General features: G+C 38.7%; 2 protein-coding genes across 11 annotated transcripts in view; both read left to right on the plus strand.

The window, feature by feature from the left end:
- Positions 1-6,193, plus strand: part of LOC111865352 (centaurin-gamma-1A) — a 208,751-nt gene extending 202,558 nt beyond the window's left edge. For all 5 annotated transcript variants that reach the window (XM_023853294.2, XM_023853295.2, XM_023853297.2 and 2 more), the window contains 2 exons: positions 2,158-2,302; positions 3,221-6,193. In XM_023853294.2, the coding sequence (XP_023709062.1) occupies positions 2,158-2,302; positions 3,221-3,517 (442 nt within the window). In that variant the 3' untranslated portion in view covers positions 3,518-6,193. The remainder of the gene's footprint in view (positions 1-2,157; positions 2,303-3,220) is intronic.
- Positions 6,194-10,806: 4,613 nt separating this feature from the next.
- Positions 10,807-26,417, plus strand: part of LOC111865346 (regulator of telomere elongation helicase 1 homolog) — a 36,961-nt gene continuing 21,350 nt past the window's right edge. Inside the window, exons 1-7 of one of the 6 annotated variants that reach the window (XM_023853279.2) lie at positions 10,807-10,932; positions 11,991-12,104; positions 14,423-14,648; positions 18,185-18,351; positions 19,357-19,611; positions 20,887-21,000; positions 24,098-24,307. In XM_023853279.2, the coding sequence (XP_023709047.1) occupies positions 12,003-12,104; positions 14,423-14,648; positions 18,185-18,351; positions 19,357-19,611; positions 20,887-21,000; positions 24,098-24,307 (1,074 nt within the window). In that variant the 5' untranslated portion in view covers positions 10,807-10,932; positions 11,991-12,002. Of the gene's footprint in view, positions 10,933-11,141; positions 11,224-11,990; positions 12,105-14,422; positions 14,649-18,184; positions 18,352-19,356; positions 19,612-20,886; positions 21,001-24,097; positions 24,308-26,417 lie in introns of those variants that run through there. The other 5 variants (XM_023853280.2, XM_023853281.2, XM_023853278.2 and 2 more) reach the window with 5 other exon arrangements.

Raw genomic sequence — 26,417 nt, forward strand, 5'->3', positions numbered from 1 at the left:
AGTGCGTGGACCTGCCAGAAGACCACACTTTTCTCAGGCCATTATCTCCGTAACTGTTCAATTTTGGACATAGGTGTTTTGGGTTATATCGGCATAGTTTAACATAAGGAACACCCTCCTGAAGTTTGGTCCATTCCTCCTGGGACATCCTGTATATATACAGTGGAACCTCTCTTAACGAGCATAATTCGTTCCAGAATCTTACTCGTAATGCGAAACACTCGTTAAGCGAAGCAGTCTTTCCCATATAAATTAATGTAAAATATGATAATGTGTTCCATGCCAAAAAAATACTCAAAAAATTTTATGTAGAACGTTTATTCAAAGAAAATTATATATACATTGTTAAGGAGCATGAATCATCATCATCTTTTCTTCTATGTCGAATGAACCAACCTGGAATGCGAATTCGATTTGCAGAAAAAAAAATCGAAATGATTAGACAATTATTTATGATACATATCTAATTCTTTTTTACTAGAAAGCTGTCTAGAGACAGTTGTTTTTGCCGATGCTTCAAAATTTGGTGAAAATTTGACAGAGAATTATCATTAAATAAATTTGTAGCATGCATAGCCACTGCCTCTCACTGAACAATGCAGTAGTTTCCCATGCTTTCAGCATTTCTCCTATTGCGCCAAAAGATTGTCGCTTTGCTGTTACCTCCTCCTCCTCTGACAAACTGCCCTCCACAACTTCTTGCTGTGAAACACAATGCAACTCAAATCGTGCAAATCGTTGATGTAGACCGATTGTATGTGCGTGCTAGATCAGCCACACTCACACCTCGTTCTCGCTTTTCAATGATTTTACGTTTCATTTCTATGGTTATTTTTATTCTCTTATGGCTGTCTTTTTGCGGCTTTTTCTTCGGGGACATTTTTGCAAGGGTTATTAAACTTTGCACAAAAAGAAATCACAAATAATATGTCTGAACACAAGTTTGGAAAAATGTGTGATCACAAGCGACACTAAGATGCTAGCGGAACGAGTGCTAAACACAGACTGATGTAGCAAGCGCACAATCCGGGACTTCCCCTCTCATCACTTGTTATGCGAGTCATTTTTTTACAATTTGTTTTGCTCATTATGAGAGGTGCTCGTTAAGCGAGGTTCCACTGTATATATATACAATGTTCCTCCAAAATGTTGGTGCATACTTGCCAAACTACACGGTATGATAACTGAAGAAGACTGTAATTTCATCCAACTATGTCCATGTGTAGAATGAATCTGTCATCTTACAAGAAGGATGAAACATAACTGCTTTGAAAGTGCATCAGTGAAATTAATGCATTTGGTGGTTGGTTGTGCATAGTCAGGGAGCTACAAAGATTAAAATGGTGGAAACAGATCAGTGATACCAACCTGAAAACATAGCCTTCATGCAGTATGTTTGTTTTGCATTTAGTTAGGTGTATACTCTCCTAAAAGTTTTAAAATTTTATCATTTGCACCAGTGCAAATAAGAGACATTTCAATCTTACCATGAATTTTCATACACATTATTAATTAAATCAGTGATCTTTAAAATTAACAGACAGTATTGTCAGGAGATAATTATTTTGCAGTTATTCTCATTGAATTTTATTTACCCATGAATCTAGTTAGGCATATTAAAGTATATTAGAATGAAACACCTGTTAACATCTGTAAGGTAGCTATTTGTCTGGTTATCTTCTGTGATGTGATGCCTTGTAGTTTGGTAGGTAAATATTAGTTTTTCTGAGACACCTGCTGCTTCCATCTTCGGGTTAGAAGAACTCTGAATTTTGTGATTTTGAAAACAGTTACGCTGGTGGGTAATATTTGGCTGTGAAAGGGAGATGTGAGTATACAGTAATGTTCACTAAGGTTCTGACAGCAGTGACTGTGAAGAGTCTCCTGGGATGTGACCTCACGTAGTTTGGTCACATTACTTGACTGCCAGACAACATGGCGTCACATCCTAGAAGACTGAACAGCCTCTCTATTTCTATGACCACATGTAACTGAATCACTTTTCTGGAACTTCTGTTATAAGTACATCATTTGTAGTTGAGTCACTTTTGTAGAACATGTTGTAACCCAGTCAGTTTTCTAGAACACACTTTGTAACTTGGCCACTTTTCTTGAACACGTGTTGTATGTAACTTGAGTCACTTTTTCCTCTTACAGGTCAGATATGAAGAGTATAGTCCTGCTTCTGGCACATGCGACTATGGAGCATGTCAGCAGCTGTGTGAGTGTACGTGACTTGCGCACACCTCTTCATTTAGCATGTGCTATGGGTAACCTTCCTGTAGCTCAGCTTCTTATATGGGTGAGTCAACTTTTGTCTTTCTGCATTAACTGTCAGGTCACTTCTCATATCACTGAACGCACTGTCCAGTATATTCCTTATTGTAAAAGGAAATCTGAAATTAAAACAACAGCAATTGTAATGATGTGTTATCTTTTTATGTGTTCATGTATTGGGCTATGAGGTGAATGTGAAAATGGTTCAGAATATCTTACTTCATTGTTTGGGGTTCAGTCTCCAACAATTTGGTGTATACTGGAGCCGCCATCTTGAGGGTGAATGGGGCAGTAGCCGAAGTACACAGTAGTCACACAGTTGGTCACAAAATTTCCCAGCTCTTATGGAACCTGATGTTTCATTACTACATGACTGACCTGTTCACAGGAGCCAGCCACTGGTCCCTACCATGAACCAGATGAATCTAGTTTACCCACTCATGTCATTTTTCTTAAAAGATTCATTTTAATGTCAAATCAGTAAGTCTTTCTCGATTTTCTATTGTCGCTACCCTCAACCCTCTTGTTTCGCCTCCTCTCTTCTTTCTGTCTGTCTGTCTTCTTCTTCTTCTTCTTCTTGTTCTTCATTTTGTCACCCTTGTCGTTCCTGCTTATATTGTAATTTTTGTCATCGTGGTTTTGGTGTTGACAATAATGAAATATAGCTGAGTGATGGAATACTTCGCATTTATTGTGTGTAATAGGAACCAGACATCATGGTCAGGTGGTAGAAGGAACAAAATAACAATAAATGAGAAGTTTCAAACCACATTTAGGGCACAGTTCACATTCACCTCAGTTAAATAAAACTCTCTCCTGTACGTTCCAGTATTTTGTTTACAGAAATGAAAATCTGCAAGACGTGTCGAATAATGAATGGGTAATGAATTAGTATCCCTTTCCTTATCTTTTGGTACTGATACTGTTATTGTTATAATTGCAGCACAACGCCAATGTGAAGGCCATAGACCATGAAGGGCGGACATGTCTTGCATATGCTAGGGCAGCCAGTAGCCTGGCACTCAGCAAATCCTCGGCGGGAGGTGGTGGCAGCAGTGGAGGGCCTTGTGCGGAGCTTAATGCTGCAGCCACTTCTAGTCTTGTGGAACTTTTGCTAGCCAATGGCTGTCCAGAAGTAACAAGTGGTACCCTTCCTCGCAGGAGAGGTAGTGTTGGGCGTCGGAGTGGTGGCGATGGCTCTGTGCCCCCTTTTGACAAACTTCCTTCCAGTGTCATCTAGGGCCTGGGAAAGGGCAGTCAGACACTGCCCAGGAGAAGTTCTGCAGTTACCCAACAAAAGGAGTCAGTATCCACTGTTGTATAGGGAGGAATGCTTCCTAGTGTCATGTAATGGCAGGAAATTTCTGAGGAGAAAACCTGCCAAGTCTCATTAAGCGAAAGTACACGATCATCATTAAGGGATGGAACAACTCCACAGCTCCTGTTATTTTAAAAATAATTCAGCATCAGGTACAAACACAGAAAGTGGAAAGGAAATTTCTGAGGAGAAAATCTGCCAAGTCTCTTTAAGCGAAACTACACGATCATCATTAAGGGATGAAACAACTCAACATCTGTTATTTCAAAAATAATTCTGCATCAGGTACAAATACAGAAAGTGGAAAGGAATAAGCCTGTGCTGATATTTTTCTTAAAGCCGCCAACAACAGACAGGTCTGTCAGCCTGTAAGAGCAGGGCAAATATCAGTTTTTGAGGGGACAAGACAGCTCCGTTTCCTGCTGTCCTTTGTTATTGTTTTGGAACTGAAAACTGTTATGACCAATGCAGTAAATATTTCACATGTAAAAGTGTCAGCATGAAAGAATTAATGCCGATATATTTGGCTCCTGTGTCATGACCTTGCAGTGGGAACTTACTGTTTACAGTGGAGGGAGGGAAATTTGGCGCGTTCTTGATGATGTGATACCAGATGCAATAGAAGTAGAACAGGGCTGTCCTTTTATGATTTACAGGATAAGTTAGAAAAAGATCTGGAATAGTTCCTGTCAGGCCAGTTCTCTTAATGCTTTCTATGTTCTCCATGGTTTATAGGTTATTCACATGTTCAGTACATGTCTAAATTTATGTTGAGATGATGATTCTTGTGGATTTTATAGTTGAAATTCTTCCTGTTCTAGTCTACATACTTTAAATTCTTTTTTTAATTTAGATTTTACAATGAACGATTTCTTTTTATGGTTATATGGTAGCTATATGAGATTTTGTTCATTGCTGTATGACTTCACAAAACTAGTATTCACATCCACAGCTATTAAAGTAATAAGCTCACCTTCAGGATGTAAGTTCAAGCAAGGAATGTAGTTTGCACCTGTCACTTTGTATTACATTTAATTTTGATGCTGTTCATTTATAAATTTCCTTTGCCTCACACTGGGATGTTCACCGTTTTTTTGGTAGTAATTATATTTGGTCCACAGCACAGCATCTTCATCAGACTTGGTATCATTGTCATGTGATATAAAAATTATAAAAGTATCACAAATTTTGCAATGATACGATTCCTGAGTTTACATCTTATTGCTGTGTGTTCAGCAGGAATTCGTAGCCAATTTTATTTAATTTATTTCATAACCAGAAAATCCATATGGCATACATTATCAAATTAATTGCTCAAAATATCCAGAGGTATGTGTCTACGTCATTACGAAATCAGACTTAATGAAATAGGAAAGCAATCGTGATCATGTCAAAGAAGAAAACTTGCCAGTCAAGTCATGCAATTTAAATTGTGTTTGCCACAGTCCAAAGGAATGTGTAAATAAATCCTAAAGATAAGGAACTGTGTTGTTATAAGTGACTCAAGGAGTCCCACAAAAAATATAACCATGTTCTTATTTTTGCTACCTCTGTTCATCATCACATCTTGTTCTTGAAGTCAGAAACACCCTTTCTTCACAGAAATGAAACCCCTAAAATATTTTGTAATTCAGACTTTGAAAGAAAATTAATATTAATGCTTAATCTTTATTGCACATAGCATAAGGGAGAACATAGTGTTCTTGAGAAGAGGTATCATTGTATGTGTCCAAGTCACTAACAGGAGAAACAAATGGTAGACTGAACCATAATATAACTTCCATGGGACATGTTTGAGGATAAAGACTTCTTTCTTCTTGGGTATGTCACTGTATAGTCCATTGAGAGTTGACTTTCATCACACTATGCAGCATTAAATTAGAGAAGATCTAACTCTTCATAGTCCCCCATACCCAGCTTGTTGGAAGATACCATGTTAGTTGTTACAAAACTTAAGGAAGGGAAGAGAACGATTTCTTTAGTAATCATGTGTAAAAATATTGTATATAAATGCAGACCTGATCTGAAGGAATTTCTTCAAATGTTAACTCTCCAAACTTTTGTTATTTTGTTTCCTAATTTGTTCCGACAGTGTACATTTATGCCAACCTCTCACATCCTGTATTCTGTATATATGTATTTCGTTTGTCATTCTCCCTTTAGTGACCGCGTGCTACCAGAGCCGTGCAGAGACACCGTGGGTTGTCAGGGAGCAAGTATTATGTGTAGTCATATTTTGTAAATAAGGAGTGTTTCTGATTTGTTGGGACAGGGCCCTTTCTTCATAGATATTTGCCAGCATAAATTCTGTTCTGATAAGCATTCAGAGTTTGGTCAAGTTAGTGACCAGTGAAACTGGTAGTTCATTTCTGAATGTATCTGTTTGCTTTATAGTGAGTGAAGGCTATGACTGGAGATCATTAATTCTGCCTCCAAAGTTTGTGTTACTTTAGGTTGCATTGTGAAACTACTGAAGAGCAACTGACTTGGTAAACCTATCTAAGGCATGATTTGGGTTTAATGTTTTCTTGCTGTAATTGTAAATAGTTCTGTAAAATTTATGTAATGTATTTAAGAAGATTTATTTAAAATGTTAAACTGCAATGCAGTATCTTTTAGAGCAATTGTATCTTTTTCTTTCTGCCATTCTAAACAATAGGATGTTCATAGTAACAAGACATGAGACATTTGTGTGCACAATCATTTGTTTCTTTGTGAAGTGTGCACAAAACACAGCACCAATTTTTCCACATGTATTACTTATAACTAAGAAACTTCCCATCTTTTTTGTATACATAATAGCCTTCCTCTTTCACCACAGTCTCTTCATGTCTGAAACATTATGCAATTAATTGGAGGCTGTTGGCCATATCTGTGTAGTTTTAATTTTTTTAAGTGAGATGCATTTTTCTAAGCAAGAACATTCTTTACATGTATATAATTTGGTCCACATATATTTGAGAGTTGTCTGTTTCTTTGCATATTCTGTGCAGTACTTTACAGGCGGATGCTTTTCAATTTCTAAGAATTTAAAAAATTACCTTCAAAGAATAATTGCAATTATGTTTGTATGTAATAATTGTTATAAAGAATTACCATATTAAAATATTGTCACGTGTTGGGTGTATAATGCGACAAATAACTTCATGCCTTATTTGATATAGCGAATTTATTGCACATTCACTCTTACAATCACACAGTTTACAATCTCACAATTACTGCCATCGGCAGTATCACAAATACTAGACTACAAATGCTAGACTACAACTGACTGGTTGACTGCCTGGCTACTGGCTAACTCGTAAGTAACTTGAATAGTCTTCGCTGCTCCTTATTTAGCCCCGTTCTGGACAACACAGAAAACAGTTATGTAATAGGCACCACTGTTGGCTGATGTTGTGTTCACCGATAGCCTAGCAACATTGTCGGGAGTTGTTTACTGCTGAGTAGCAATGGTGGCATCCCGTGTTATGTCACCGCTGGGGAGGGAGGGGGTGTCCTCCATAGTGCAACACGTCACAATTTATTTAGATGTAAATGACTTTAAAGAAAGCTGGCAGATACAACAACCTATGCACATTTGACAAATTCTGTAAGTGTAAGTAAAGCTTGTGGTTGCTTAGGTAAATGCATCTGCATTTGATAACATTGAGAAAATGGTGTTTACAGCCTGCACTTAATTCTGCTTTCATTCCTAGTTCAGGCCTCAAGACAGTTAAATTTATAAAAATAATTCATTCTGTGTAAATAAAGATAAGGAAACCATTGACTGCCTTTGATATTATGTACCATATTGTTGTGTAGAGTTCTATATAAAGTTCATTCCTCCCTCCCACCCATCCTTCTTCCCTCTATTCACTCCCTTCTGTCTTCTTTTCAATTCAAAATGAAATGTTACAGTTGTGTACAATGAGGCCAAAGATTCTGTAAATATTGTAATCAAGAATTTGTACTGTACTCAACAATGCAGTAAGTAAAATTGAAATATATATATCTGCCATTAAAATAAGTTGGTATATATTATTTACTTTGAAGTGACATCTTAATATCTTCTTCACCACTTTCGTTCCAGTCAATATTTCCTTGTCCACTTCAAGTAATATACTGAATCTCTAATTGCTTCTCTTCTACTTCTGAAGTATAGTCATAACTTTTTGTTCTATTTGTGTTGTTTCTCATATTGTTACCATTTAAAGCCCAGTGGTGACTATATGCATTACTTGCTTCAACATTAAAGAACTGTAAATTTGGCATGTACTATGTTCATATATTCTGTAGAATTCTTGCAGTAAACAGAATTTTTTTTTCCCCCTGAACAGCATTAATCAGATGGTGAACCTTATGGAAAGACAGTGTTTACTATTAAATATTGTCACATATATTAGTGGCATTGTCCTTTCCATCGCACAATGCCACATTGATCACACATGGATCAGAACGTTAGAGTACAACCGGACAGAGGGGAGACAGGAAGTGTGCAGATTGGAAGAGGAGTTCGACAAGGATGCTGTTTATCACCAATTCTGTTCAACTTGTACAGCGAATGCCTTACCAAGGAAGCTCTGGATGGGCTCGGAGACTTCAAAGTAGGAGGGCAAATTATTCAAACTGTGAAATATGCAGATGACCTTGTGTTAATGGCTAAGGAAGAAACTGTGCTACAGGGCATGATTGATAGACTAATTGAAATTGGAAGGTGCTATGGCATGGAAATGAATGTGGAAAAAACAAAAGTAATGAAAATTTCGAGACAACCAACCCCAGTCACAATAAAGATAGACCAAAAACAACTGGAGAATGTGAAATGTTTTAAATATTTGGGTAGCTTGTTAACAGATGATGGAAGGTGTACTTGTGAAATTAAATCCAGGATTGCCATGGCAAAAGCTGCATTTAGCAAGAAGAAGAATCTTTTTACCAGCAAATTGGACTTAAATTTGAGGAAGAAACTAGTGAAATGCTACATTTGGAGCATAGCTCTGTATGGGGCTGAAACATGGACACTTAGGGCAGTAGATCAGAAACATCTGGAAAGTTTTGAAATGTGGTGTTGGAGAAGGATGGAGAAGATCAGTTGGACCGATTATGTGAGAAATGAAGAAGTGTTAATTAGAGTCAGTGAGCAGAGGAATATCCTACATGAAATAAGAAAATGGAAGGCTAATTGGATTGGTCATGTTTTACGCAGAAACTGCCTTCTAAAAGAAGTTATCGAAGGAAAGATAGAGGGGCGGATAGAAGTGACAAAAAGACGTAAGAAGATGCTGGATGACCTTGGGGACAGAAGAGGATACTGTCATTTAAAGGAGAAAGCTCTAGATCGCATTAAGTGGAGGAATTGTTTTGGAAGAGACTGTGGACCTGTCGTCTTGACAGATTACTGATGATGATATTAGTGGCCAAGACACAGGTTTGGATGGGTGAATCAGTTTATTGGATCTTCACTAGCAGTAACTAAAATTAATTATTACATTATTGCTGATTTACAGAATTTACAATCACTCCACACTAATCTTCTCAGTCTATTTCCACTAGTCTTCAATATCTGATTCCAGACAAAGGATTTATAACACAGGAAATTTAAACATGTCACTAAATTACACATTCCCAATATCAATGTACTACAGCGCATGTAACATCACACACTAATAATAAGTGTTCCAATAAGCATAATAGACCACTGTAGGTCACAGTGCAAGGTCCAAAAATGCCCACCCCTTATACATTCAAGTCTTCTAATTATTCTTCTGGTCCCACTGCTGTTCCCTCGGAACTTTGGAAATTATCCAGGTGGGACTGAAATTAAATAGGACATATCAGCTGTTGTTCTATGCCGATAATGTGAATTTCTGGGTAATAATATAGATATCATAAAGAAAAACACAGACTTTGATTGACACTAGTAAGGTGTTCGATCTAGAAGTAAACAGGAAACAAATACCTGTTGCTGTCTCGTCACCAAAGTGCAGGGCAAAATCATGACATAAAGAGAGCCATTAGATGTTTTGAAAATGTGACACAGTTCAGATATTTGCAAACAACAGCAACAAATCAAAACTTGATTCAGCAGGAAATAAAAAGGAGACTGAACTTGGTAAATGCTTGCTACCATTCTGTCTAGAACTTTTTGTCTTCTCATTTGCTATCTAAAAACAAAAATTAGGGTGTGTAAAAGTATAATTTTGCTTGTGGCTCTTGTATGGGTGTGAAACTTGGTCTCCGACATTGAGGGAGGAACATAGACTGAGGGTGTTTGAGAACAGGGTGCTGAGGAGAATATTTGGATCAAGGAGAGATGAAGTGACCAGAAGATGGAGGAAACTGTGTAATGGGGACCTTCATAACTTGTACTCTTCTCCAAGTATAATTAGAATGATGAAGTCAAGGATGAGATGGGCAGGGCATGTGGCACGAATTGGGGCAAAGAGGAATTTATATAGAATATTGATGGCAAAGGCAGAAGGAAAGAGGGCACTAAGAAAACCAAGACACAGGTGGGTGGATAATATTAAAATGGATCTTAGAGATATAGGATGGAATGGACTGGATTGATCTGGCTGAGGATAGGGACCAGTGGATGGCTCCCGTGAACACGGTATTGAACCTTCAGGTTACATAAAATATTGGAAAGTTCTTGAGTGACAGCACAATTGACGGCTTCTCAAGAAGGGTTCAGCCCCATGAGTGAGCGGGCGAGTTGTATTTTTTATGGAATCTGTGTGTCAGCCGGTGAATTAATATCATCAGCCTAGACCAGGCATGTCCAACGCGTCGATCGCGGGACGAATTTTGGTCGATCGCATAGGCCTATAAGGAAATTATACATGAAAAGCATGTAAATTCACTTGTAATATGATATGATTATATTCAGATTTTGAAGGGAAAATACGTATTAAAGTAGTCTGTACTTTCTATGTATGTTGCTTTTACAAAAAACGTCATGTGTCATGTTATTTTTACCAATATTTTTGCTTAACGCGAGGTACTACACGACGATGGAAGGGGGCGGTACGTCACTGGCAGTTTTGACCGTTTTGACACTAAAAAGTCGATCACAACCTGTTTGAAGTTGGACATGCCCGACATGCCTAGCCTAGACCATAGACATTGGGATATTGTGACTGGAGCAGATGAGCGAAAATAGATGGCAGTAGCAGTCTACGCAGGTAGCGGTTGCGCGTACTTCCCATGCTGCTTTACCTGCTGCATATGCCGCCATGATTGTACTTGAAAATAAAGCGCGGGTTGTGAGTTGAATTTATTACGTAAAAGTGCGTATTTCGTAATTTTAATACCAATTTAATACCAACTGAATTCTGGAAATACACTTGAAAGAAGTAAGGAATTAACCAATTTATTGACATTCAGCAAATTTTCCGGCACTTTTCATCAAATGTTAAATATATCATTCTTGTCTGTTGAAGCAGAAGGTGTAGTTAGCACTGTTCTGTTGAGCTCATAAGTGGAGAACACAATATAGAAAAGTAAATTAATTAAGCAAAGATGTGTTGTAAGAACGTTTCTGTATTGCCGTAACATATCTTCACTGATTGGTATTCGCTGTTATTGGATTAATAGTAATTCCTAACCCTACAGCTTTCCAAATCCCAGTGAATTTGAGTTTTATGGTAACAACTGATGTAGTAATTAATACTTTTAGATTTGTGTAAGAACAGTACTTATTGTGTAACCTAATGTATTATGCATGCAGGACTTCATGTTTTATACAGGGTTATTCATAAGTCCGTGAAACATTTTAAAAATTTACAATAAATAAACTATGCAACGGATACCAACTTTTATTACACTGAAACATAGACTAGCTCACCAAGTTTTTTTTACGTAGTTCACAGATGCTCAATGTGCCACCTTTGCTGATATGGCAGACATCTATGTGATAATCCATTTTGTCCCAGAGTCACAGTAGCTGTGATACGGTAGCGAAGATCCCTGGGATTAGCAGAGAATGGAGGCACAAAGACAGTATCCTTCACAAACCCCCTAAAAAATAAAAAACTTCGATTCATTCTCTATCGGCGTAAGAATTACCATGATGAGATGCATAGTTTATTTGTTATGAATCTTTCAAATGTTTCATGGACTTATGAATAAGCCTGTATTACTGATACAGAAACAGCTACGAGGAAAAACTAATCAGCGATCAGAATCTTTGTAAAGTAAGTGTGGCCAGGCCAGTCCTGAAAAGTGAACTACTATGGAAAATCAGAAATTTTGGGAATGCCATCAGAACATGGAAAAGTGCATTATCAGCCTGGGATGCAGAAATATATGCTTATGGAAAATCGTTGCATGCAACCACAGTTACACCTAATCAGGGTAGGATGTATGTCAAAGGACTTACAAGTATGAGGACTGATTTTTTTTTCTCTGTTAGCAGGTGCCAGCCATGCCTGAGTACATGATTAATGGAATCCCCGTCAACTTCCCATTTGAACCGTACAGTGTTCAGTCTGCATACATGGAAAAAGTTCTTGAATGTCTAAAGAAGGTATAATGTTGTGTACCATATGATAGACTCTGAATTTTTCCCACATGGTGTACACAGTAAAACCATCATTAATATGGATTAATTTGGGGGAAAGGTAATCCAGATTAACAGAGGAAAAGTTAGCTATAAAAGACAAAAAAAAAAAAAAAAAAAAAAAAAAAAAAAAAAAAAAAAGAATAAATAAATAAAATAAAAAAAAATAAATGGAATAGATTCTTGTAGTTCATTATCTGATTGTTCTTCCATAGCAGAATCCTTAATGACATCTGCCGCAGTTTCTCCTTCCTCTGTCAGAAGCTGAAATCCAGGACCTCTCTCCCTCATCCAAGCTCAAGCCAATCTTGGATATATTCTTGCGTGTTTTCAGTCTCTCCAGCTGCCCTCAACACAGTCCTCTTGCTCCTAAATGCCATGTGTCTTTTAAAGTTCATACTCAACTGTGAACAGAATTTTTCATTTTTTTATCTGGGTTATCCAACTACCAGATTAACTATAGTTGGATTAGTGAGGGTTAAATGTATCTACTTTGTCTTTCATTATTGTCACCACCTTTCAAAGGTACATTAAAAAGTCAAATTTTGCTGAAATAAGTATCACTGTAGAGCCTTTATTTAAAAACTATAACAAGACAATACATTTATTCATGAATAGAAGACTCAGAAGTTGTACTTCTTTTTTAATGTAATGATGCAGGCTTTGAAGGGTCTATCGAGTTTTGTCTGAACAGACAAATGACTCATCTGCCTTGCTAAATGCTATGCGTCTTTTTGAAGTATGTACTCAACTGTGAACAGCATTTTTCATGTAAGATCTGAGATTTTGACAGCGGTGACTATGGAGAATGCCATCTTCTGGGATGTGGCACCATGTAGATCTTGTGTGAACCAACGTTTCAGAAGAACATCAGTTCACACAAGATCTACATGGTGTCACATCCCAGAAGACGGCATTCTTCAGCATTTTTCATATTTTGATCCAGATTAGTGAGGGGTTTACCATAACTGTAGTTCATACGATTCTCCCAATAAACTATGATATTTCCCAATTCAGGATTAACTGATTGGTCTTCGTGATGGTCATGCAGTGTGTTTTCTGTGAGGTAGAAGATTAATTTTGAAATATTATTTGAATGAATTATAGGCTTTAAAGTGTTTGAAAGTGCATTACTGCATATGTTCTATCTTTTGTAATTGAATCAGGGTAGGTAGACGGTCATGCACAGAGCTCCAACTGCAGTCATAACAATTACTTTTCATTTTATATATGAAACAAAGAGAGGTTCTCTTCTAGCCTCCATCCAGGATGTGGTCGCCTTCTTTTCTTATTTTACAGAGTATGGTAGATGAAACTTTAAACAAGGAATGACATCTAAATTCATAAAATATAGTTTACTCTTGTGACTGAATAAGATTTGGAATTAGGGTTTGAATCACATCCAGAAAATTCTGCCACAACACTTGCACATCACTTTCACAGCCATGGCTACCCTACATATTGGTAAGAGTGCAAAGTAAAGTAAATAAAAAAGTAAAAGTATCCCAGTAACAGGCCCTGAAGGCCCATAGGGTTGTGAGATGTTGAGGTTCCCACATTTTCTAGAAAATCAGCTCATAGATGGCAGCAAGGTTATCAGCCCTATGTGCTGACTGCCCTTTATCCCCAAGAATATTCCAAGAATATTCCTGGTACTCATTTCTGTTAGAGGCTGAGTCGACCCTAAGGCCATAGTGCGGCTGGAAGATTTAGGTGAATTGAAAAAATCCAATGACCTCATCAGGACTTGAACCCATGACCTTCCGGCTTGTACCATAGTGCCTCAACCAACTACACTACTGTGTGCCCCAGAGTGCAAAGTAAATTTCATAATATTGTTGGATGTGTTCTATGTTAGGTCTGCGGCAAGAAACAAGAAGCAGACAGGAAACTGACATTCATATATACCACAGTGTGCCATGATTTCTGTAATTTTATATGAAAGCTTTAATTTGGTTTTAAATGCAAGTCCAAAGATTGTGTAGCGAAAATTTTTATGTGAGTAGAATGTGTAAATCTAAAATGAATGCAAATAAAATTAATTGAATTGCATATTTTTCAACAGAAGATTTAAGCCAATTGACAAATGAGGGAATAACGAAAAGGTTTCTTGAGTTACATGATTTGAAATCCTGTGACCACCAACCTTTGGAACACAGCTGCTTCATATCCTGGAGATTCCATGATTACCCATAGATTTTTTTTTTAGAAATATGCTCACATTTCATCTGGTGTAAAGTGGGCTGAGAAGGTGTTGGTTACGAAGATTGTTTGCCCAATTTCAGAGAGAAAGTGGGATGCTGGAGTCCCCGACAGGCACAGGCAAAACACTGAGCCTGTTATGTGCCTCCCTCAGCTGGCTTTCCCTGAGGAAGGCCCAGCAACAGGCCGAGAGTTTAGTAGTGCACCGTCTGCCAGATGGTGACTTTGTGACTGGTCTACAGAACAGTCTTGTGGAAGCAGCAGGTCCTCTGAACATGCCCAGAGCGGGCACTTCGTCATGGGAATCTGGTAAGCTCTTAAGATATTTTGTAGGCTGGGAAATCCTTTTCTGCTTTTCACAGTTAAGAAGAAGATGCCTGCTGTTCTTCATATAGAATTTAGCCTGCATGGTGATGTTAACAAGCTGTACCCTTTTATTTTATGTTCTTGTTATGTATGTTAATAGGGGGCATGCAATAGCATAGTTTGATGAGGCACTATACTATAAGCCAGAAGGTTGTGGGTTTGATTCCCGATGGGGTGGATCTTTTCAATTTACCTAATGCTTCCAACTGCACAATGGCCTTGTGGTCGACTCAGCCTCTAACAGAAATGAGTACCATAAATTTTCTGGGGGGGTACACAGTGGCTGGCACATAAGGCTGACAACCTTATTGCCACCTGTGAGCTTGAATGTCTAGAGAAAATGTAGGAGCCTCAATGTCTCACAACCCTATGGGGCTTCACGTCCTGTTACAGGGATAACTTTATGTATGTTAATATGTACAGTGAAATCCTAGTTTTGTTTTCTTGTGTTTAGTGAGATCTCATATTCTGTGAGGATTATTTTTGGTTCCACCTGAAACCCAGTGTAGATATTTTATTATCTTCGTGTATATACTGTATTTTCATTTAGTGTTAAGTGATTTTTGATCTTCCAGAACTGATCTCTGGATCTTATGCGGCTGTACTACAGCAGCAGTGCATATTTTTTATGTTTTCTGTCAGAAATCATTACAGCACAACTGCAGTCTTTGGTGGCTGATATATCCAAAATCATGCCAGATGTAGCATCACAGTTCTTTGTTTCTTGGCATCCTTGTTTCATATGTCGTTAATTATTTTTGAAATTTATTTCATATTATATGTGTAGTTGTATTTGTTTGTGTAGAGAGACAGTTTCTTTAATTGCTTATGTAAAGAAATTAACTTAGCATAATTCTATACAGGAAGATGAAGAGTTTCATGACGCAATTTCATGTATTACCCATTTAGTGAAAACTTATGTACAGGAACAGATGATGGAAGCAGTAAACAGAAATTGAAGATATGCTAGAATTGGTGTCACAGTGAGCACCTATGTTAAAGAGGTGTTCAAACTATACCTGTAGATAATTCTGTCAAGTTTAGTATCTTAGCCCAAGTGTACGTTTCTTTCCATAACTTCTGAGTAATATTATATTGAAGCGTTCTGTTGCACTGTGTATGTTCCATTTCTTGCAACTTCAGTTAACATTCACATGTCTTCATCTCTCTGTTGTATAACATTACATATTTCAGCTTAACTGGCCATTTTCAGGTGATGTCTGTGACATCAAGTGTGCAGAGAAAGAATATACAGATACATACATACATACATACAGATCTGAATTATCTGATCAAGATCACCCATGGCACAGAATTATATTGGGGCTCTGAAATCTTGGGAAGGAGGAACTCTTGCGTGATATATTCTCTGGAATTCTCTGTATGTATAACTGTCTGTCTTCTTAATAATAATAGTAGCCGGGATAGCGCAGTCGGTATAGTGACTGGCTGTTGACTAGACGACCGAGGGGTAGGAGTTCGAGTCCTGGTAGGGTCAAGAATTTTCTCTTCTCCGTATTATCCAGACCTGCTCTGGGGCCCTCACAACCTCCTATTCAATTAGTGGGGGGGTTCTTTCCTTGGGGGTAAAGCAGCCGGGGCGTGAAGCTGACCACTCACCTCCATCTAGTGCCAAGGTCAAGAAAATGTGAATCTATGATCTACTGCCACCAACGTCTTCATGGTGCAGTGGTTAATTAGTTAAGCAAAGGGACACCTTTACTTTACATATTACAGATAAACCAGACATGTGCATAACAAAGGCGTGATAACCTCATATATCCCAGAATATTCCAAGGCATTCTCAAAAATGAAAAGCAGAACAAGATAATAGCAGAGCAGCAGGTTCCTTCAGCCAAATGTCTTACACACCAGAGGATGACAAGTTAGGCTGAAACATGTTAAAGGTAAAGCTATCCCTGTAACAAGCCTTGGAGACCCATAGGGTTGGATTGGATCAATCTGGCTTGGGATAGGGCTCTTGTGAACACAGTAATGATGTGTCAGTTTCTACTGAAGGCAGAAAATTCTCTTGACAAGCTAAGGAACTGTTAGCTCCTCAAGAAGCATTGTGATCCAAGGAGCCAGTTCAGGATCAGAACTAATATGAGGGGTGGAACTTTAATAGTGGCAACTATTTATTTACAACTGATACAAAATAGATGCATGTTTCGAAGTTTTACTGTCCTTCAGTGTAGTCACCAGCATTGTGTACAACCCGTTGCCAGCGATGTGGAAGTCGTAGGATACCTTTAGTAGCGCCTGTTGTGTTGATAGTTCGAATGGAGTGGTCTACTGCCTGAAGAATCTCTGGAACAGTTCTGAAGTGGTTCCTTCATCTTAGGAATAAAGTCAAAGTCACAAGGGCTTAAGTCTGGGGAGTATTGTGGATGGTACAGCACTTCCCAGCCCCATCGATCAAACAAATCAGCCACAGTTGCACCACATGCGGCTGAGCACTGTCCAGCAAAATGATGGGTGGGTTCTGCAGAAAGTGTCACCGCTTCTTTCTCAAAGCTGGTAGCAGGTTGTGTTCTAAAAATGAACAGTAATATTGCGCATTGATGGTCTGCTGTCAGGGAATGGTATGTGTTAGGATAACACCATCACAGTTGTACGCGAGAATCACCATAACTTTCACATTGCTGGGGTTCTGACAAACTTTTGATTTTCGTGGTGACCCGTAATGACGCAATTCATTCGATTGGCATTTCATTTGTGGCTCGTACGATTTGGCCCATGTCTCATCCAGCGTAATGATATGGCATAAGAAAGCCTCTCCTTCGCGCTCATAGTGCTCCAAGTGGTTACGAGCAGTGTCATATCATAGCCATTTCTGCAATTCCATCAAATCATGCGGAACCCATCATGATGCAATTTTTCTCCTGCCCAGGTGTTCCTTCAGAATGTGAAGCACAGTCGTATGCACTAATCCAGTCTCTTGGGCCAGCTCACGAATTGTATGGCATCAATCACTCTCCAGTAACACAGATAGAGCACACACTTCTTCTTCACTGACACTAGGACAAACTGGCCAACTCATGTCTGTCACATTTTGGCGTCCCCCGTTGAAGGCTTTTACCCACCTTGCCACTGTTCTGTAAGGCAATGCAGATTCCCCGCAAGCCTCTTGAAGACCTTGATGACACTGTCGTGCTGTACGGCCTCTGGCACATTCAATCTTTATCCAGTTCCATTGTTCCTGTTTCGAAAACATCATGACAACACTACATTAGACCGCCAGCTAACATGAGGCTCTGTTCTTCTCTTCACTGCACATGTGCCTGATGTGGGAAGGGAGAGTCGATTTGCTCTGAGGTAAGGTAGGTATGTAACTAAACATTATTTGGTTCCGTTGCATGGCGTCTCTACAGCAGTGTTGCCACTATTAAAGTTCCAACCCTTGTATGTGGACACCTCAACACAGAATGAAGGAACATGTATAACACAGTACTCTGTATTTATACTGCTGCTTGCAGGTGGAACACAGATTATCTATGCATCGCGCACACACTCACAGTTATCGCAAGCAATTCAGGAGCTGAAGAAAACTGGATATACTCATACAAAGATGGCAGTTCTTGGCTCTCGGGATCAGATGTGCATTCATCCTGAAGTGTCAAAGGAAGAAAACAATATTGCAAAGGTAAATGCAAAGAATTCTGTGTGAAGCAAAATTTCAGAGTCTGTAAGATATGAATTTGAAATGGATGTTTTTAGATATGACTAAAAAGAAGGTTTGAACCTTGATGGTACCTCACAATCTTTATCCATTTCCAAATGATTGTCACCACTGTAACAGCCAATCACAGTAACTCACTCCTTTGAAGCCTGAAATGAATCTATATAATACTGACATGTGGACCCATTGCCAAGTAACAGCTGTGTGAGCAGGTGACAGTACAACAGCCATTGCTAGAGAACAGCTCTGTGGACATGTTTACCTGGCAGCAAGTGGAAGAGAGTTGTTGGTTGAGTCATTTGAGAGTTGCAGTTATAGGAAGTGAAAAGCTGAGGCCAGGGACAGTTTGGGAACCCGGAGGAATGGGAACGTCCATCATTGGAAGCCTCCACCAAGCAACAGCTAGTGAAGACTGACAGGCCTGTTATACTTGCTATAGTTACAGTGATCTTTGTATAGTGTGTACCTCTGTGTGATGTCATAGTTATTTTTAGTTACATTTTGTAAGAGTTCAGTAAATCCGGTTACCAATCCAAATCTCATCTCTAGACATTGTTATAGCCGTTTCTGGTCTGACTCTTAGTAACATCTTTTGGATTCCAGTTTGTTTAGAAATGTTGGTCCTAACTGTATACCTTCTTATTTGTGCTTGGAATTTCTCAGAAATATTTCATCCATTATTCTGTGTCTAAATCACCTTTGAGGTTGCATTATTTTCAGAGAGTGACGTAGATTGTCAGGTCATTATCAGAAAGTTTCTGTATTCTGTTTTCAGCACACAGCGACAACCAAAATTGCCATACCAGGGATTTTATTGAACACTCAGAGGATCTCTTCTGTAAGGCTGCTAGCTGAAGGTGTCATATATACTTACAGGTGTTTCAGACAGGGGATGCTTTGGTTCTGCTTATGGTTCTGTTTGTGAGGGTCCATGTTTCATTGATTGAACAATTATCTGTCTCTGACCAGATGCACAAATGTCAAGCATATACCAAGAGCCATGCGTGCTACTTCTACAGCAATCTTGAGAGGAAGAAAACTGACCCAGCACTAAGGGATGTTGGCATTCTTGATATAGAAGACTTGGTAAAACTGGGTCAGAAACAAAGAGTGTGTCCATATTTCTTGGCACGTGACCTCAGAAAGGACGCCGATGTCATTTTTATGCCATACAACTACATCCTGGACCAGAAACACCTCAAGTCACACGGTGTGGAACTTACGGTAAGAAATACAATTATTGTGTCTCTGGAAATTGTCCGTCATCCTGTTTTTATTTAAAACACAACACTTTGGAGACTGGATTCTGTCTCTGTCTTCAGGTGGAGCCTACTCAGTTGGGCCCAATCGATAGAGCTAGTCCCTGTCTCTGGACACTAGTCTCCGAAATGTCATGCATTTTAAATAAAAACAGGATGATGGGTAATGTCCAGAAACACAATAACTGTATTAATATACTATTGTCATGAACTCATAGAAAGTTTATATTCCACCTTTAACGAAGACATTCTGCAGTTCCTTCAGCTTACTTGTCTGTATAATTATATGGTAAATTACCATTCACAATTTTGGTCCTTACTTTCTTAACAGATATTAAACTTTTTTCATTTGCATCTGTTTCTTCATTTTAAGTTCTTACAGTTAATTGAATTTGCAGATAACGAAGTGAACAGACAGATATAATGAATGGAAAACATCCACATGAAATATTTGATGATATAGGAAATTAGATCATTCAGAAATGGGTAACAAGTAAGGAAACAGTGAATGAAGGTAATTAACTTCTGACTCAGTGGAACAGGGCCTTTGAGAAGCTAATAATAGGTACTCGGCTAGTTAAACTCAAAGGTTCAGTACCATGTTCACAAAGTTCACCACTGGACCCTATCATGAGTCTAATAAATACAGTTTACATGCTCAAACAATGTGTTTGAGATTCATTTCAATATTATCGTCCGGGCTATGCTGAGAGTCTGTTCCCATCACATTTCCCAAGTAAAATTTTGTGCACATCCCTGATTTCCCTTGTTCTTTGACTCTCTCATTGTCCCTGATTTGTTACACTAATAGAATTTGATGAATAGTACAAAGCATGAGACTCCAGACAGCTGCTTGCTTGTCTTTACTCTTCAACTCTGAGAATGGGAGCAGTTTGTTCCTATAGAACATAGGTAAACATCCACCTGACTTCACAGTATCACTCCCACAAGTCAGTGTTCTTCATGGACAGGATGGAGAACCTCAAACCTCACATTTGTTTCGACCATTTTTGCTCCGATAAATGTTAGGAAGTCATGCTTGAAATGGCACAGATACTAAACCTGATCTGTGGTTTGTGGGTTGATATCTGAAGATAAGGAGACAGATAAGCGTGAAGCTAATTGGCACAGTTTTGCAGCTTTGCATGGGAAACATGTCAGAAGGAAAGTAGAAGAACATGAACCATATTGAACTCACTTATTTAGCATGAAAAGTTAGAATTGCTTTCTCCCCCTGCAGAACAATGTTGTGATCCTGGATGAAGCCCATAATGTAGAGAAGATCTGTGAAGAGTCTGTTTCCATTTGCATTCGCAGTACAGATGTGGCTCTATGCATACAGGAAATCACACAGGTGAGAAATAGGTCATATGAATTCAGGATGAGAAAGTTGTCTGGACAGCCCTTATGGCCTGCAAAATAGTGAGAACTGCTTCTTATGTCTCACCTCATCTCATTCCTCATTTGTCATCATAATGGAGTAGCTAAGGTAAGTTAATAAGTAATAGACTAAGATGGTAAACTTTGCTTGAAACATCTTTGAGAGTACATCATACCTTGAGTGAGCATAATATTATATTTGATCATCCTATTGCATCAGTGTAATTACTTGTACACATTTGAGGTCGTATCAGAAAGTTCCTGGGCTGTTCTGCTGTAACTGCCTGTGTGAAGGAAGATGAGAAGGGCGTCCAAGGTCACACTTCGCAAGCCTATTGCATCAGCCTGCCACATGACACCGCACTGTAAACACACATTGTTTTTAAGTGAGTGCTTTTTCAGTTTTTGTTTCATTTTGTCTGCCATGGATGGCAATATTGAGCAATGTGTCTGCATCAAGTTATGCATGAAGCTTGGCAAATCTGCTATCGAAACCCTTGAGATGTTTCGTGATACTTTTGGAGAACATTCTTTAAGCTGGACAGCGGTTTTTGAATGACATTCACATTTCAAGGCCAGTCCAGTGTCAGTTGAAGATGACGAATGTTCAGGATGACCAAGCACCAGAAAACAAGAGAAAATGTTGAAATAATTCAAGAACTCATCCGCGAAGACTGTCGCTGAACAATCCATTAGCTTGCAGACACCATTGTGATCAGTTATGGAGTTTACCAGGTGATCTTAACAGAAAATTTGAACATGCGCCACATTGCTCCTTCATCACGACAACACACCCACCCACACATCCCTGAAAGCCACAGAGTTTGTTACTAACAACAACACAGTTATCATTCCCTATCCTCCCTACTCGCCGGACTTAGCCCCCTGTGATTTTGCTTTGTTTCACAAATTGAAAATGAAACTGAAGGGATGACGTTTTGAAACAGTGTCTGACATCCAAAGGGAATCACAAGTGGTACGCGACAGAATTAAGGAAAATGGCTTCCATGGTGCTTTTGAAGTGTGGAAAAAGCAATGGGATTGCTGTGTATGTTCCCAATGAGACTATTTTGAAGGAGATGGCAGCCAAAATTGAGTAAGTTAAGCCAGCATGCCTTTTTGGGCCTAGTCTGGGAACTTCCCGATAGAAGCTCATATATTTCCAGCTGAAATGTATCTTATTATCTTGTCGCTCTCTGGCACTACATCTCGGCCATATACGTCCGTCATCAGGTGCATGTCTGCCTTACCAAAATTGTTACAGTAAGTTAAAATTGCAATTTGCATGTGATCATGACATTATTTATTAATTAAAATATATATTTAGAATTAAGATTAGAATAAAAAATTGAATTAAACTTCTGAATGTTCAGATATTTTGTTTCTGGACATTGTCCATCATCCTGTTGTTATTATATCGATTGGGCCCAACTGACTAGGATCCACCTGAAGATGGGGACAGAATACAGTCTCTGGGATGTTGTGTGTGAAGTGTACAACCCTCTGCATTTCAGTTCCTTGTAGTTCAGCTGAATAGAATGACATTACAACCCATGTTCAGAGTGACCACTCTGAAACCCTCAAATCTAATACAACATGGAATGTATTTCTGCCTGTCTGAACCAAAATAAAGATCTTATCCACATCACAAATATTGCACTTGTAATAAGATTACTATTAATGAGACTTTGAACGTATGCAGTTCTGTCATTGACACTTTTTTTAGGTTTGTTAGCCCTAGAAGTGCCATATTTAATTCGTGCAGTGCCAAGTCACCATTTTAGGTTCTCACAGCTGCTCGTCTTTCAAGGTTAAAAAGTAATAAAAACTCCCTAGGGACTAAAAATGAAGTGAAACGGTTCTTCCAAATGTCTCCTGACTATGTACTTCAGACAAAGTTCCGACATATGACCCATGCCAGTATAACAGTTTTTGTAGAGGTGGAAATTCTTGACACTCAGCTCAGGTCAGCCCTTCTTGAAAAGCCGCCAACTGCGCAGCTACTCAAGAATTTCCCAGCATTTTATGGAACCTGAGGGTCAATTACCGTGTTCACAAGAACCCTCCACTGATCCATATCCTGAGCCAGATCAATCCAGTCCATACTCTATGAGATACATTTTACTATAGTCCGCCCACCTACATCTTGATCTTAGTGGTCTCGTTCCTTCTGGCTTTCCCAGCAATATCCTATATACATTCCTCTTCTCCCCTATTCATGCTATATGCCCTTCCCATCTCATCCTCCTTGACATGATCATTCTAATTGTACTTGGAGAAGAGTACACGTTATGAAGCTCCTCATTATGCAGTTTTCTCCAACCTCCTGTCACTTCATCTCTCTTCAGTCCAAATATTCTCAACACCCTGTTCTCAAACACCCTCAGTCTGTGTTCCTCCCTTAATGTCAAGACCAAGTTTCACACCCATACAGAACCACAGGCAAAATTAGAGTTCTGTATATCCTAATTATTTTAGGGAAGACTAAAAAATAATGAAATTATTTGTCTGGAACAAAGAAATTAGTATTTGTAAACAGAGTGAATGGTATTAAAGTTAATTGAATCAAATATTTTTCACGGAAAACTGAGAGCAAGAGAAATCAGAGGATTAAGAAATGTGAGTATCACATTTTATGTTGTACACATTATTGAGTTATGCAGTCACTTTTGGGAACATGGCTATTTTGTAAGTGAGGCAGTAGCTGTATGTTGAAACTTAATTCGAATGTGATCCATATTGTGATCATCTGGTTTATGACACAGCATTTGATAGGTCGGTACCAGCGTTTTAGAGGAACTTGCTCATTTTCATCTTCTACCTTGAAGATAGAGGAGTATACGTGTATTTGTTTTGCAGTAGATACCCACCCACCAGACTACATGGTGTCAAGACTGCTGCAGAAACCTGAAATGTTATACATATGAGGCATTCAGCCTGTATGGTAGCAGACTTGACTTAGTGAAATATATGCACTTCTGTCATGCTGTCCCAGAATATATTGTTCCTGTGATCAGTGGGAAGTGTAGCAATGGAGCTCACTGTACTGTCTCTCTCGTCTGTTGTGCCAGGTGATGGAGAGCTTATATGGGAACGGGGAATCTTCTGCAGAATTCTCACAGAGGGGAGATGCAACACAGCCAGACTTTTCTCCTGAGGAACTTTGCATTCTCAAGACAGTGTTTTTAGAGGTGGAGAAAGCTATTGATGACATTCCAGTTGAGTCAGGTGGCTCAACATTTGATGGCGGTTTCATTGTTGAGTTATTGGCTAAGGCACAGGTATGTGGTGAGATTGAGATACTGAGTAGTGGCTGGCAAAGTCCACCCATTCATCAGGTGTTATGCAAGGCAATATTTGGAAATTACTTTTCTCTTTAGAAGAATTCTACTGATTAAAGCTTCTGGCTACTATCTAGCTTGGAAATTCTGCATAGTCACACCACAGTGATATGTGATGGCTGCTTCTGTAATTAACCTCGGTTTTGCACTTCAACATTTCTTTTCCAGACGATTGATGATAGAGCATACAACCAGTACCACAATGTTCACATCTGACAGTTATATATGGGTATCTGCTTCATTCGTATAGATGCAGTCACACTGAGAAATTATATAAATCATTCAGTAGCTTCTTCATGTCTGTCTCTTCATCTTTGTATTCCTGTTTAAACTTGGGAACAACTGAATGGATTTTGTTAAAATTCAAACAGGGTTTAGTAAAACTGATACATTAAAATATTGGTTAAAATTGCACAATAGGAATTGACAGTACATGAAGACCTACACTTCATGATGTGCACATTTAAGGCATAACTTACTAAACTGGTACAAAAAGTGTTTTGAGGGAAGGTTTTGTGTAAGAAACTCTTTGTGTTACACAGTTCATATGGTTTTGAAATAGCTTAAGAAAGATGATTTATATGATGTGTCATCTCAGCTTACGAACCACTGGACTTAAAATGAATGTGACGCTACAAGTTGTGAGCAGAAAGAGGGTGTATTACTCCACCTTTGTATTCTAGATTCTGAAAGGTTCTGACGATTTTCTATCAACCAGTATTCTAAACGTCCAAAAACCCAGTAATTCTGAGCTTCAATTTGTAATTTTCATGACTTCCCTCATTTTCAGTACCAGATCATCTTGCTGTTTTAATTTACCATGCCAGCCATTGATTAGGCAACCCTGGTAAAGGTGGAAAGTTGAAAAAGAATCTTTTCATGCTGTCCGAGCAAGTTCCTGCAATAACCTTTTTCATCAGTCTTGTAACTATATGAAAATGCTGAAGAAATGTGGTACCTTTTCTCAAATTACTGTTTACTTTTCTGCAGAAATATAACTTCCCCTGAGAGGAGATATATTTTATAATGCTTCTGTTTCTGTGTAAATGTGGGGACTGCAGTAAGCAGCCATTCATGCAAACAGCTGTTCTCATCTTGATCCTTGATTCTCTTGGTTTGCTGTGGAAGCACCACTGGCTGCACAGGGATATTTAAGTCTAAGCACTGTATGCAGGTATGAGCTGGTATAGTGACTGGCTGTGGGCTGGAAGACCGAGGGGTCAGATTTTGAGTTCCAGTATGGTCAAGAATTTTCACTTCTTCACATTGTCCAGGCTGGCTCTGGACACCACCAAGCCTCCTATCCAATGTGTGCCAGGGTTCCCCCGGGGGTAAAGCAGCAGGGACATGAAGCTGATCACTCACCTCAAACTAGTGCCAAGGTTAAGAAATGTGAATCTGTACACGCACTCCTCCATATGGCTTCATGGTGTACTGCTTCATTAGTTAAGCACAGGGACAACTTTTTGCTATATGCAAGGAAGTGTTACTGTACAGATTTGTTGTCATAAAAACAAATTTTGTAGGCAGTAGGCATGTTATTAAGGCCTGGCCCGGTAAGTTCCGAGATTATGTTTAACTTGTGTTCAGCAAGTTTAAGGTGAAGCACACAAGCATCACAACACACAGACAAGCAACATCAACTACCGACAGACAACACACGTCAACAACATCCCGAAGCAAAAAGATTGGGCCAAGCGGGAAAGAATTCTAGGGATTTTAAGAATTCTTACTTCAAATAACGAAACATAATTTTACAGAATTAACGACGAATCAAATAAGGAAGCTACTGTGGTGTGTGAAAAACTTTTAGTGAACCGACATTCTGGGTAATTTTAACTATTTGTAATTATTTTAATTAACTGGAACGTGGCTATCTTGGACAAAGTGAAGTTTTGTGTGTTGGTGATTTCTTTTTCTACTATAAATGCCTCTGATGATGGCTCCGTGGTGAGCCGAAACATGTAAGGCAGGTGCTGACGAGGTGGAAAACTTAAAAAAGTGTCACATTTGACGGAAGGAACTTGATTGTTAATTGTGTTCAGCACTT

The sequence above is a fragment of the Cryptotermes secundus genome, unplaced genomic scaffold, assembly GCF_002891405.2.
Source record: "Cryptotermes secundus unplaced genomic scaffold, Csec_1.0 scaffold17, whole genome shotgun sequence".
NCBI lineage: Eukaryota > Metazoa > Arthropoda > Insecta > Blattodea > Kalotermitidae > Cryptotermes > Cryptotermes secundus.